General features: G+C 49.5%; 3 protein-coding genes across 3 annotated transcripts; 2 read left to right on the forward strand and 1 right to left on the reverse strand.

Moving 5' to 3' along the window:
- Positions 1–90: 90 nt before the first annotated feature.
- On the forward strand, positions 91–8,016 carry P170DRAFT_504824 (uncharacterized protein; the record flags this gene model as incomplete). The annotated part of the gene is made up of 9 exons (XM_024854238.1): positions 91–1,200; positions 1,254–1,377; positions 1,433–1,545; positions 1,594–2,044; positions 2,186–2,635; positions 2,685–6,175; positions 6,230–6,570; positions 6,630–7,101; positions 7,159–8,016. The coding sequence occupies 9 exons, from the start codon at positions 91–93 to the stop codon at positions 8,014–8,016; spliced, it is 7,410 nt and encodes a 2,469-aa protein (XP_024709261.1).
- A 1,358-nt stretch (positions 8,017–9,374) lies between these two features.
- Positions 9,375–10,192, forward strand: P170DRAFT_6678 (uncharacterized protein). The gene has a single exon (XM_024855328.1). The coding sequence runs from the start codon at positions 9,456–9,458 to the stop codon at positions 10,014–10,016; it is 561 nt and encodes a 186-aa protein (XP_024709262.1). The 5' UTR covers positions 9,375–9,455; the 3' UTR covers positions 10,017–10,192.
- Positions 10,193–10,714: 522 nt separating this feature from the next.
- On the reverse strand, positions 10,715–13,241 carry P170DRAFT_504826 (uncharacterized protein; the record flags this gene model as incomplete). The annotated part of the gene is made up of 4 exons (XM_024854239.1): positions 10,715–10,919; positions 12,219–12,417; positions 12,468–12,526; positions 12,577–13,241. 4 exons carry the CDS (start codon positions 13,239–13,241, stop codon positions 10,715–10,717), a joined length of 1,128 nt encoding a protein of 375 aa, XP_024709263.1.
- Positions 13,242–14,291: the final 1,050 nt, after the last annotated feature.

Here is a 14,291-nt window from a genome sequence, read left to right on the forward strand (position 1 = left end):
AGTTTTGTTAATTAATTCTGATACTTACCAAAATCACTGCCTAAGTCTCCAATCCTCCTTATTATCGAAATTCCTTGTTCCTTTTGAAAGATGCCATCCAGCGATACAGCCAGCAGTTCCCCCGGATGGACAACCGTCGATCCCGATGAATTCCCAAGGGGTTCGGAGGGCCAATGGCCTCACGACGCTCCTCCTCTGATCGCCATCGTCGGCATGGGCGTTCGACTGCCCGGCGGTGTTTCCTCCCCGGAAGATTTCTGGAAATTAATGATTGACAAAAAATGCGCATCTGGTCCGGTCCCTGCTGGGCGCTACAACGTCGAGGCTTTTCACGGAACTCCAGGCGTGAACACACAATCAGTGATCGCCCAGAAGGGGTATTTCCTTGACGGCGACTACTTAGGAAAAGTTGATACCTCCTTCTTCCAGAACAATAGGTACGAACATGGATTCCAAGACCCTCAGCAGATGCTGTTGTCGGAAGTTGTTTGGGAGTGCATGGAGAGCGGCGGACAAGTCGATTGGCGAGGCAGGGATATCGGATGCTTTGTAGGCACCTTCGGAGAAGACTGGCTGGATCTCACAGCTAAGGACACCCAAAATCTCAACCCTCTCCACGTCGTTGGAACCGGTGATTATGCGGCATCCAATAGGTTATCATTCGAATATGACCTCAAGGGTCCGAGCATGACATGTCGGACTGCTTGCTCATCCTCTCTTGTGGCTCTTCATGGGGCTTGTCAAGCAATTGCTATGGGCGACTGTCCTTCGGCGATCGTTGGAGGTTCCAGTCTAATTTTTACACCAACAATGACAACCAACATGTCGCAGGCAGGAGCATTGTCCCCGGATGGGATCTGTAAAACATTCGACGCCGAGGCCAACGGATATGCCCGAGCGGAGGGTGTCTGCGCCTTGTACATCAAGAAACTCGACGATGCCATCCGCGATAAAGACCCGGTCCGTGGAGTCATTCGAGCGGTTGCGACAAACTTCGACGGTCGAACAAATCACATCACCGTCCCCTCGGCTGTTGGGCAAGAGACTCTGATACGGAAGGCCTACCGAAAAGCCCATCTCACAAATCCTTCAGAAACCGCATTTGTCGAGTGTCACGGCACAGCTACGCGAGTGGGAGATGTCGTTGAAACCACTGCTGTAGCCAACGCTTTCGACCGTCATCCAATGATTATTGGCGGAGTATGTTTTTGATCGGTCTGCGAAAGTTCGTTTGCTAATATGTTCGGTCGCAGGTCAAACCGAATATTGGTCACACTGAGGGCGCAGCAGGTCTGGCAGGCCTGATCAAGGCAGTACTTGCCCTGGAGCACAGACAAATTCCTCCCAATGTCAACTTTTCAACACCAAACCCCAACAGTACAGCTTCCTTTGGATTTAAACGCACCATTGAGACCCTGCTAACTCGGTTTAGTTCTATTTAAGGAGGCAGGTTTGAGTGTACCTGTTGATGTTCTCCCTTGGCCAGCGGATCGGAAAGAACGTGTCAGTGTCAACTGTTTCGGGGTCGGCGGTACCAACGCCCACGTAGGTCATCTTACGCACTGGAAAGCGCTCTGAAACTCACAAAGTCAGGTCATTGTCGATTCAGCCGCATCGACAATGACTCCAAGGGCAATAGCACCCTTGGCAACTAGCACCAACAGCCCGCGACTCTTGCCTCTATCAGCCGCTGGTTCTCAGTCCCTTGATCAGCGGGCCAATAGCATCAAGGAATATCTGTCGCAACATTCCGAGGCAGTGCCAGATTTAGCCTATACCCTCAGCGCCAAACGAGAGCATCTTCGTCACAGAGCTTTCGCAATCCTCGGTGGAACAATTCCTTCTGAGTCGATTGAATTCACCAAAGCCGACAACGCAAAACTTGTATCGAAGATCGTGACATTCGCTTTTCCAGGCCAGGGAGCTCAGTGGGCAGGAATGGGGACCGAGTTAATGGAAACCTTTACCTCCTTCAGCAAGGATATGGAGTACATGGATCAGGTACTGCAAAGTCTGTCCAACCCACCCACGTGGAAAATTCGCGGTATGTCCTGCCATGTTCTCAATCCGTTTTTTTTTTTTTTTTTTTCTTTTTTTTTTTTTCTTTTTTTTTTTTTCTTTTTTTTTTTTTCTTTTTTTTTTTTTTTTTTTTTTTTTTGCTGACCATTGGGGTTCAAAATTGCAGAGGAGCTGGTCAAAACAGGTGCGGACAGTGGCATAAATCGACCTGAAATAGCACAGCCTCTGTGCACCGCAGTACAAATTGGTTTAGTGAACCTTTTCAGAGCGTGGGGAATCACTCCCGACAAGGTCATAGGCCATTCCAGTGGAGAGTTTGCCGCGGCGTACGCAGCCAACGCTTTATCCATGGACACAGCAATTATTCTGGCCTATACTCGCGGCGTGGTTGCTAAGATGGCCCCGGAGGGAGGAGGCATGTTGGCAGTTGGACTTGGTCGAAACGGCGTCAGCCAGTATCTGGACAACGAGGTCGCCTTGGCATGCGAGAACAGTCCAAACAGTGTAACTCTCGCTGGGAATCGCGGTGCTCTGGAGCAAGTAGAAACTCGCATCCGAAGCGAGCAACCTGACACCCTTTTGAAGATTTTACCGGTGGAGCGAGCATATCACTCTAGTGAGTCTTCCAGAATTTGCGCCGTGCACCCGTACTAACCGGTTATCAGCACATATGGCTTCAGTGGGTGCCAAATATGAAGAGCTGACCCAGCCTCATTTGATCAATGATAAAGACACCATGATTCCAATGTACTCAACAGTGTCCGGGGCAGTAATAACCAGCCCTGGCGAGCTTGACGCAGCGTATTGGCGCCGCAGTTTGGAATCCCCTGTCCTGTTCTCAACCGCTTTCCGGGACTTGGCCACATCCACACAGAACAAGCATCAGGTTGTGATAGAGATCGGGTCTAATTCAGCACTTCGTGGACCGATCCAACAAATTCTCCGTGCAATCGGAACGAGCTTCACGTACTCAGCAACGATGAGAAGCAACGAGAGCAACCTTTCTCGTATTTTTTCAGTCGCTGGAACCGCTTATGTCAATCATTTGCCCGTCGACCTCCTCGCCGTCAATGAAGGCCATCGCGGTGAAATACTCACCGACCTTCCTCCCTACCCATGGCAGCGGGAAGACATCCCCTGGGCAGAATCACGCATCAGTAAACACTGGCGTTTGCGCCAATTTCCGCGTCATGAACTTCTTGGGGTGCGATGCTTGGAATCGAACGACTTCGAGCCTGCATGGCGAAATATCCTCAAGGGCGAAGAGGTTCCATGGATCAGTCAGCATCGCATGATGGGTCTTGTCGTATTCCCAGCTGTGGGATACGTGGCGCTGATCTCGGAAGCTATACGCCAGATAACTGGTTCAACTGACTGCACGCTAGAGCAGCTTTTGTTAATGGAGGCCCTCGTCCGGGATGATGAAGATATTGAAATCATGACAACATTGCGAAAAGCCACAATGAACGCAACGATGGACTCGGACTGGTATGAGTTCAGTGTTTGCTCCTACAACGGTCAAGGATGGACGAAGCATTGCTCCGGAAAGGCTCGGGGAGGCAACGATCAGCCTCTTCCATCGAACACAATTTCGGAGCCATTCACCCGGCAAGTTACGTCGCACAGATGGTACCGCAGGTGCGAGAAAAAGGGCCTTGAATATGGCCCCCGGTTTGAAGGACTGCATGACATCACCGCTAGTCCACTGAAGAATGCGGCCCGTGGACGCGTGGAAGATGACCGCGAACTTCACGACAGTTACTACGCAATACATCCAACCATCGTGGATCAGTGCCTTCAAGTGATGCTAGTTGCCAGTGACAAGGGTGTCTCGCACTATCCTGACAAGGCGGGCATGCCTTTGTACATCGACCGGATCTATCTGGCCCCAGGTAGCAATTCCATGCTAATCGAGGCAACGACCACCGATCCAACGAAAGAGGGCCTCAGTGGATACTTCAAGGTGGTTTCTGAGTCAACGGGTAACGCTGTTTTAGAAATGAAAGGATTGCGTTTATTGCCCATACCAGAAGCCGGTCAGGAAAGCAAAGGATCGAAGCTTGCAACTCATGTTGAATGGAAACCGGACATTAGGTTTATTCCGGCAACCCAACAAGTGCCATCGCCCGTGGTCTTGGAACAGGAGAAGGCACGATCCTTGGTTATTGCAGGGTTCCTCTTTATATTTCAGATGGCTGAGGTTTTAGAGCCTCATACCGAGCTCCCTGCACACCTAGCGAGTTATAAACGGCTCGTTATGGACATGAGCAGAAAGATTCTCCTGGGTGAGTACGATCAAGTTCCCGAAATGAGGGAGTTGAAAGGTATGAGCAGAGAAGAGCGAAGGGCCCTATTCAAATCTTTGCAAGGTCAATTTCCGGATCCGAGAGTGGAACGATTCTATAATGACGCCTGGGCGTACGCTAGTGAGCATCCGAACCAGTTCATAGAGGGGACTGTATTTGAAGACACCTCACTCCTGGAGGCCATCAAGGGCCTTGTCGAGTGGGGCCTTGAACTCTACGACTGGCGCAATTTCCTCGGCCCTCTAACTCACGCGAATCCAGGCCTGCGGATCTTGGAAGTCGGAGCCGGGGCAGGTTCGTCGACAGCGAGAATCTTGGATGGGTTAATCACCGAGAACGGCGAACGACTTTATAGTCAATACATGGTAACTGACGCCATACCTGGGCTTGTCAGTCAGTTGAAACAGCGTTTTGAAGGCGTACCAAAGCTTGAATGCACAACGCTGGATATCTCAAAGAGTGCAACAGATCAAGGCTTCACAAAGAACAGTTACGACTTGGTGGTTGTGTGCAATGTTCTATATGAAACACCCATTCTTAGTCAGTCGCTGGCACACATCCGCTCTTTACTTGCGCCCGGGGGACGGTTGCTTTTGTACGAGCCCTGCTCTGAAATTCCACATGTCGATGTCATCATGGGATTACTGCCGGGTTGGTGGTTAGGTGCGGGTGACAATCGGGTTGATAAGCCGCACGTCTCCGTGGAGCGTTGGGGAAAGGAGTTATGCCAGGCAGGTTTCTCGGGGCTCGACGGGGTCCAATATAATGCACCGGCGCCACTCCACTGGCAAGCAGTGATGCTTTCAACAAATCTCGCGGTTGATTCCCGACCCTCGTCAATTAACCTGGTATGCACAGCAGAGACAAGATCACACGCGTGGATACAAAATCTGGCGGATCACCTATGTTCCCACGGATATGACGTGCGTTGGTGCATTTTCGGAGAAGAGTTTCCCCTCGAGAATGTGATTGCATTACTTGATTTTGAAAATCCATTCCTTTATGACATATCCCAGGCGGCTTACAATTCAATCCAGAGTTGGATGTCTTCGGTCAAAAGTCTCCTTTGGGTGACCCATTCAGTCCAGATGGAATCCAAGGACCCTCGGTTCAGTCTCATTCTTGGCCTCGCTCGCACATTGCGGTGTGAGTTGAATGTCGACATTGGCACTTGTGAGATCGACTCTTTTGACGAGGCCGCGCTTCCTGCGGTAACGCAGGCGTACAAAGAACTCGGGACGCCAATTGGGGGACAGACTACTCGCGATTTCGAGTTCATTCTCCATAGGGGTGTGGGCCACACTGGTCGTGCAAACGTCACCAAGGTTGTAGACCACCTCCAGGTCACAGACCAACTAAATGCCCATCAGTTGGACATCCAAACAATCGGCGACTTGAGCACGCTTGGTTGGAAACCCGTTCCTGCGCAGGAGGTCGGTTCACACGACGTCGAAGTCAAGACCAGTTATATGGCGCTAAACTTCAAAGACCTTATGATGTCTTTGGGTGTTGTCGAACGGACCAAGACAATGGACTTTTGCTTTGAAGGAAGTGGCATTGTTACTCGCGTGGGATCGGAGGTGACAACCATCCGAGTCGGCGACCAAGTAGCGTTGTTTGATCCGCAACCCATGAAAACCCTGGCAGTCTTCCCGGCTGATCGAGTCTTCCCCGTCCCCAAGGAGCTCACGCTGGCAGAGGCCGCCGCCATCCCAAGTGCCTATTCAACGGCTATATGCACACTGGTAGGTATTGGAAAGTTGCAGAAGGGCCAATCTGTCTTGATTCATTCTGCGTGTGGTGCAGTCGGGCTAGCGGCAGTCCATATCTGCCAAAGCATGGGTGCCGAGGTATTTCCAACCACCCCACTGATGTTTTCAGCGTCCTAATAACGAGAAAAACAGGTTTTCGTCTCGGTCGGCAGCGAAGAGAAGATTGAATATTTAATCGAGTCATTCGGAATTCCGCGCTCGCACATTTTCGATTCACATAGTGTTTCGTTTCTGCCGGGCATCATGAGGGAGACCAATGGCAGGGGCGTCGATTTGGTGCTCAATTCATTGGCCGGGGAGCTTCTCCGTGCATCATGGAAATGTGTCGCCCAATTCGGCAAACTTCTCGAGATCGGAAAGAGAGACATATTGGGTCATGGCATGCTTGATCTTAATGGATTTCAGGGATGTCGGTCATTCTGCGGCTTCGATCTATACAGCGTGGCTTATGACGATGTAGAAACCGGACAATGGTACGCTCTGCAACAACCCTTCCTTTGACGCCTTGCAGGAGCTAACTTGCTTTCAACAGGGCCCTTAAAATGGGGTGTCAGCTCTTTGGGGAAACAACACGCCGGCCTGAGCATACGATGTTCAAAGTAGATCATTTAGAAGCTGCCATGCGACAGATGCAAAAGGGACAACACATTGGAAAGTTCGTCATTGAGATGCCTGATGACGAGAGCCAGCTTCCATTACTTCCCGCGCAGCCGAGATTTACTTTGTCTCCGACGTCTTCGTATTTGCTTGTTGGTGGCTTGAGAGGGATCGGCCGAGCCATTGTTCGGTGGATGGTGGAGCATGGTGCTCGCGAATTCGTGTTCCTTTCGCGATCTGCAGGATCTCATGAAGAAGATCAACTTTTCACTCGAGAATTGGAGAGCCAGGGATGCCGCGTGGTTATGGTGGCTGGAAGTGTCGCGGATCCAGAGACCGTTGAGCGCGCGATTCGACAAAATACACGTCCGATTGCCGGCGTTATTCAGATGTCAGCTATTCTGAAGGTAATCAGAGTTGGGATCCATGGTTTTGAAGGGCCAAATTGCTAACAAAATATTCAGGACCAACTATTCGACAAGATGTCGTACGAGGACTGGACCACGAGTCTGGCAACCAAGGTCCAAGGAACTTGGAATCTTCACAATGCTCTCCAGGACCAATCACCAGACTTCTTCATAGTCTTTAGCTCTGCAGTTAGCATGATCGGAAACCCAGGACAGGCCAATTATGCCGCTGCAAACTCGTTCCTGGACGGGTTTGTACAGTATCGTCGAGGACTAGGCTTACCGGCCTCGCTGGTCAGCCTGGGCCCCGTTGATGAAATGGGTCTCATGTCACACAAGCCGGAGCTCCTGACTAAAGCGCGGCAAACCTTCCACCACATGATGGGAGAAGGGGATGTGCTAAAGGCGTTCCAGGTAGCTTTACTCTCGGCAAAAGATGGCTTATCTTCGACGCGCCCGGCAGTGGTGGTGTCAGGACTTTCGCCGGCCGTTATTACCAGCAACCCATGGCTGAAACAGGATGCGCGATTTTCGACTCTTCCTACAGGGGCGGACGCGTCGGCCGCCGGGGCAATCGACGAAGAGCAATTGCAGCGGAAACTCGCGTCACTCCGAGAAGATCCAACGCCTCTAAAAGACGGCACATGCGAGACTTGGATCACCGAAAATCTCGGGGAGCAGATCGCATCACATAACGGACTGTCAGAGGAGACGGGGCTAGCCCACTATGTTGGTCTTGAGGTGGATTCTCTGATGAGCCTGCAGATCAAGCATTGGCTGCGCCGCAAGGTGGAGGTGGAGGTCTCGCTTGGAGACATTATCAAGGCCAGAACCGTGGGGAATATCTCGAAATTAGTGACGGAATCTCTGCGCGTTAGATACGGGGTGAAGGATGAAGATGGTGCCACGGCTTAGGATGTCTCGAGGATGACACTGATAGATGGAGTGATGGAATTGGTGTAGAGGAAAGATAGTTTCTGGATCAAGGAATACGCGACCGACACGCGATTTGATCACGTGGCATATTTTCTGCCTGTATCTCCCGCTCTTGCACTCTCTCTCTCTCTCTCTCTCTCTCTCTCTCTCTCTCTCTCTCTCTCTCACCTTCGTACTCCGTACATCAACGTCTCAAACACTTCGGTTTCGACCATCAGATACTATCTTACGATTGGTTCGGCTTCTATGACAATGTATCTTCATGCGGGAAGCTTTTCTTGAATTAACAGACTCTGTGATACTCCGTATTATCTACAAAAAAAATACCTGTTCAGCCATGAGAATGAGAACTACTCCGTACTCGAATCCTAGTTTCTTAGATGATCAGCATCAGAGTTCTCTTTTCGTTCAATCATTGATCATGTTCCTGAAATCTGATGAGTCCCAGGAAGTCGGAGTTTCCTTCGAAGGATACGTCATATACCAAACAACCATAACAGGGGCAGCGTGACGCCAACAGAAAGTGCCAACATACTAGTCACATTGTGATATCTTCCATTTGACCTACATGTGACTTGCTATATAGAGTGGGCAGCCAATAGTCAAGGGCACAGAGGAACTGTGGGGATGGCAGCTTACAGTTTGCTAGGGCTTCTCCCCGAATGGTACCCAGAGATCCCAATGCCCCAATCGTCTTCCCGACCAGATCAACACCAAGCATTGCGAGTCGTTTCCTATCCTAAATTGAAGAATTATACTAAAACGCCGCCGGATGGGTTTAATTCGCTCTGCCATGTTCGACCAGCTCACGTGGCTGTCCCTATCCTACGAAATTGTGCGTGATCTATTTCCTTTTCAGCTGAAGCTAGGGGCCTGTTTGAAATATTCACATGTTCTGCACCAAGTTGCTTGATTTTATGCGTCACAATCAATAATCCCCTCGTATTATCAAGCCACCTCTCTCGGCACTTTCTGATGTCACCTCGAACAGAACACGCGGGGGGTTCATGCAAGGGATGTTCAGGTACCAGCAAACATGCCCCCTAACCCCTGCATCCCCGATCCAATGATGTCTCCGATCATTCGATGCAGCAAGTACCATCAGCATCCCAAAGTGATTTTCATGGCCAATGCCATTCAATCTCATCGGAACAATTACCCTTTCAATAGGCCTACGGGGTCAATCCAAATAATACCAAATTATTTTGACGATCCTAAGACAGGGGCAACTTTGCAAATCCTCATTCTTCAGTGATTATCCTTTGAGGTACAGATCTATATAAACCTGCCTCATTTCTCCCATATTGCAGAAGACCAGGACTTGCATTCCACTCAAGGCAAACAGAAATCTACATCCCTCCGCTCATTTTCCATCCCTCCTGTCTCACAATTTCCATCTCAACTTCCTCCATTTCAAGATGAGACCCTCTCAAGCCCTTGCTCTAGCCTTTGCCGCCGGCCTCAGCCTTGCTCCTGGCGCCGTCGCCGTCCTGGGCACCTCCTGCCTCAGCGCCATGAACACGCTGCAGGAACTTCCCATTGAGATCCTGAAGCACGTCCAGGAACACTCTTGCGCGGCCGGCTGCAAGCCCCAGCTCGGCCACTGGAGCAAGTACGGCAAACAAGCCGTCTTGGAGCCCATCGTCGAGGACGGATCCAAGCGAACCGAGCTCCCCGAAGGCAAGGAAGCTATGGTCGACTATATCGACGCGATTTTCAAGAGCGTGGAATCCCAATGCCATGATCAGATCGACGGCAGAGCCCACTTTTGCGACGACGCCGAGAAAATCAACCCGTTCATGGAATGCGCCAGGAAGGAAGTCCACGCCTCTTCCGCCCACGAGCTTCCTAAATTGACCAAGCACATGAACGAGAAGTCCTGCAAGAAGGTTGAGGAGTATGCCAAGAGCCCTGCGCTGTGGGATGAGGACTTCCCGAAGCATTTCCAGAACTACGTGGAGAAGTGTGATGAGTTGTAATCTGGTTTGAAAAGTGGTGGCGTGTGTGATGGATCTGTCTGCGACATTGTTTCTTTCAGAATGATGTAATACAGCGCCTATCAAGGGATTCTGCTGTCGTTTGGGGAAGACCAATCTAACTTTCTGTTCATAATTCTTGGGCTATTTTACATCTAATTTAGCAGTTAACCTAGCGGGGAAGCGTGTCTATACAGACTGCACAAATATAATCTGATAATTAGCTATTTTGCCGATTTGTTTCAAGCAAATTCCTCATCGTGTACACGTAAATTACCTCATGCAACTTTCCTCAACCCGCGGCGTTTCGTTTATGGTCACAATGGCATGATCATGAGGAAGACCAGCCATGAACGGGTATGCCACCGGAAAAATATCGATTAGATATTACAGGAGTACAGAGCCTTCTCAAAGAGCAAGAAGCGGAGTGTTTGATCTAGTATTCAATGGCTTGAAGTTGCTCTGTGTTCTTGGCGACACTGGCCTCGGATCAGGCGATTCCAATACAATGAATGAACTTATTTCTTAGTATATTGATATCCAGACCTAATTTCGTAGAAACAGAATCGAGTAATTCCAAACTTGGACCTCTATAATCAAGTGCAATCATCAAACATATGTCCATCGCAGTAATAAAATGGCATCCATATCCCACACTCTTAGACAAACAAACCCCTCTTCTCCAGTGAAATCTCACCAGCCTAATAAGGCCTCTGCCCATACCCACCCTGCCCATAAGCAGCCTGAGGGACTGGAACGCGGCCCTTGTTTGCCTTACGCTCCCGACGCAACTGCCGTCGAAGCTCCTTGTTGTATTCCGGGGTCTTCATATACTCGGATTTGCGGCGGGCTGTCCAGCCTTGTCCGTCATCGATGTAGCCCCACCAGTAGGGGTCGGAGTCTTTGCTGGATCCGAAGCACATTGTGTGTTATTGTTTGGTTTTTCGATGTGTAGTACACTGTCAAGACTTGTAAGTATAGCATTCTCGACCTGTGAACAAAAGCTCAAGCTTACCACGCTAGATCTAGAGCAGGGTATATAGATCCCGGGTTTCTTTCACGAAGAGATGAATATAGATTTATATAGATAGGCTGTTAGATAGGTTGTGAGTGAAGATAAACTTGTCCAACTCAACCTTGCTAACTCGCCCATATATATACCTTCTTCTCGAGGATCAGGCCTCGTATCCAAGCCTCCTGACATATGCCAAGGTTTATGTTTCATGGGCGAAGAGAGACCTTCCACATGGCGCAGCATCGCAGCATCGCAGCCTAGCGCTCCATAATTCCCAATTCGGTGATTATGATGTCGATCATCTTGGTCGGAATGATCGACGTTGAACATCCCGGTTTCATTAGTAGTCTGCCTTCGACTGCCAAGAGAATGTGTGGCGAACATTTTATTAACCTATTGTGTATTCTGCCTCAAGCACAGCAAATGGCACTTTGAAGGTTCAGAACGCATTTTTTGCTTAATTCTTTTAATATCTACCGTGATATTCGAGCCTGTTCTAAGGCACCTCTCTGGGATTAAAATATGAAAGCGGGCCAAGGTAGGATCGGATATATATCTGCCTCATCAAGGCTCTTCACAACAAGGACACAGATGATTCACTTGAGCATCAGAACAAAGCCATCTAAGCTTACTCTGCTAGACAAAATATACCAACGGTTTCCCGTCAAGTTATAAAATAAGTGCCCTGAGATGCGCAGAATAGCATATTTCTACAAGAGCACAACAAGTGGCGAATATTCTTGAGGTGACACACGGACCAAGTGGTCCGGCAGATCCTTTTAGGCGGTGATCGGATGTTCGCTTTTCCTTCTGGAACCCAACTAGATGGTAGGAATGAGTCAAGCCCGAAATCAAGGGGGGAAGTGAATAAAATTTTCCAATCTGAATACATTATATAGAAGTTACAGTGTGCTCTTTTCCCCAACATTAAGTCTGTCAAGGGCCCCATAGGTTCTTGGCAGGTTAGAATCGGGCAATAACATGTCAATCTTTTTTGCTTTATGGGTTATAGAGGGTACTCATCTGGGCTGATCCTGGCGAGGTCGAACACAAACTATAATATGTTCTCAATCACCTCAACATCACGCCGCACATGAATCCCCGACATTTGGTCACTTTCCCACCGTGAACCGCCGAATTGGTCCAGTAAAATGGCGTCACTCGAGCTTTGCTCTACCCTCCAATAGTACCTTTCCCCTTGAACATGGTTGTAGGTTCGATTTGCACTAGAGCTGTTGATACCACGGGGACTCTGTGCGCCGTGTTTAGAACTACCCTGGCGCTGGCGGCGGAATAAAGATAGTAGAGGTGGGTATGTTGGCAAACAGGCGCAAATAATTGCAATGCCGAGGTTGATCACGGACCAGAGAATAGCGTCTGCGTGGGCCACTGGCTGGGTCAGGCGAAGTCGGGGTTTCCCGGACTGTAACGCCACTTACCGTGTCTCTCACCGTGTCTGTACACGTAGGAAATCCGCACGGCTCCGGTGACAAGAACACTGGGTCAGGTTAATCTTGGACAATACAGTTGATAGTCGATGTCACTCACAAGGCACCTAGCAGGAAAATACCCGCAACTGCGACTCGCTTGCGCAAGGGCAGACGCAGTCGTATGATCGGTGGGATTGGGAACGAAAGAATAACGATGTCAATCACCAAGTCGGCAAGGGTCATAATGAGAAAGTACAAGCTGAAGTCGAAGCAATCTCCTCCCGCGTGCGGATCCCATTGTTGGCGTATGGGTCTGCAATACAGCAGGCCGCTTATCACTGCGATCGAGAACCAGAACAGGCAGATAGCAATGACGAAGCTATTGGTACGGCGAGACTCGCAATTGGAGAATATACGGCGGTAAAGGAAGAGTATGGAGAGTTTGACGAGAGTGACATCCACGACGTAGAGGGGGGTAATGGCATATAATGCTTTCAAATACATGACCTTTTGGCGCTCGGATTCTGCAGGGTCTTGATAGACTTGTCCGCTTCCGCGGGTAAAGACACACACCATGATGTTTGCGCAAAAGGCGAAGAAGAAGCCCGTGCTTGCCAGAGAAAACCAGTCGTCTGGGCCGAGAGAAGCACGTTTAAGATGCCGCGCCTTGACACGCAGTCCGATGGCAATCACTGACAGGGTTAGGAATAGGATAGTCACCACTACTGTGGTGTATCCGATCTGATTGAGGCCCATAGGGTAAAAACGCAGAATAAGGATCATCGTGAATAAGGTTAGTATGAAGAGTCGTTCTGAACAAGCATTGTCACTAAGATCTATATAATCTATCCTCGAAGCCATGATAAGCCCAGCTCATAAAGAGGCAACCATCAAAACTACTTCGTGAAACATGGAACTTTAATTTTCTTCTCCGGGCCTGGCAACAGAAAAAATAAGCACTGGAGTCAGATGGAGATGTGACTCGGCATCAGGGATCAAGGGCCAACCTGCAGGACAATCATACACACAATATCACTATCTAGCAGTAAGCCGCAGGCGCAGAGACAAAAAAAGAAAATATGTAAGGCAACTCGAAACATAAACACCTTCACCTTAAATAAATTCATCTTAAATTCATCTATCCCATATCTTGATCTCACATATCACAATAATACTGTGCAACAGTGTTTTGTTGGTTCTGAGGCCAGCACCACTCATAGTAAAGAGTGACCTACCGCAGAGCTTTCTGCCTTTGCCAAATGAGATACCGGGATTCAACCATGTGAGAGCTGCGAGGCTCTCTGACAAGGTTGTGTTCACTATCAACCATTGCCCGCTTGGCCCAATTATGAGCGACGGTGACACTGCAGGTATACGCTGGAATAGATACAACCAGACCAACGGCTGCAACGTAAAGCCTCCAAACGCTGCGGGGCGCTCGGTCCATTTTAAAAGGTGAGAGCTGTGTTCTACAACATCAAATCCTGAAAGAAGGAGGTCTCATAACTTCAGACAATAGGCACCACGTCCTATGAGCTGCACTGCCTCCGACGCTGCGGATCTTTGCCCCGTACAACCACCCTTTCCCGTCCCTCTGTTGGTGTAGTGTGAAACAACACTAACTGACCACTGATATAGCTCGCCTCCATGGCTATTAAGGTTTCATCGTAAGGTCACATGCTACAGACTATTTTCAACTTCTTCAAGCCCAATAAAGTGTATTTGAAGACCTACGCTGTGGTGCGTGGGTTATTTATGCAGTGTCACCCTGTAGAGGCTGAGCAGTCTCGGGCTATCCAATCCTCGGGATACGGGGTTATCAGTGACCTGTAC

The sequence above is a fragment of the Aspergillus steynii genome, assembly GCF_002849105.1.
Source record: "Aspergillus steynii IBT 23096 chromosome Unknown P170scaffold_1, whole genome shotgun sequence".
Taxonomy (NCBI): Eukaryota; Fungi; Ascomycota; class Eurotiomycetes; order Eurotiales; family Aspergillaceae; genus Aspergillus; species Aspergillus steynii.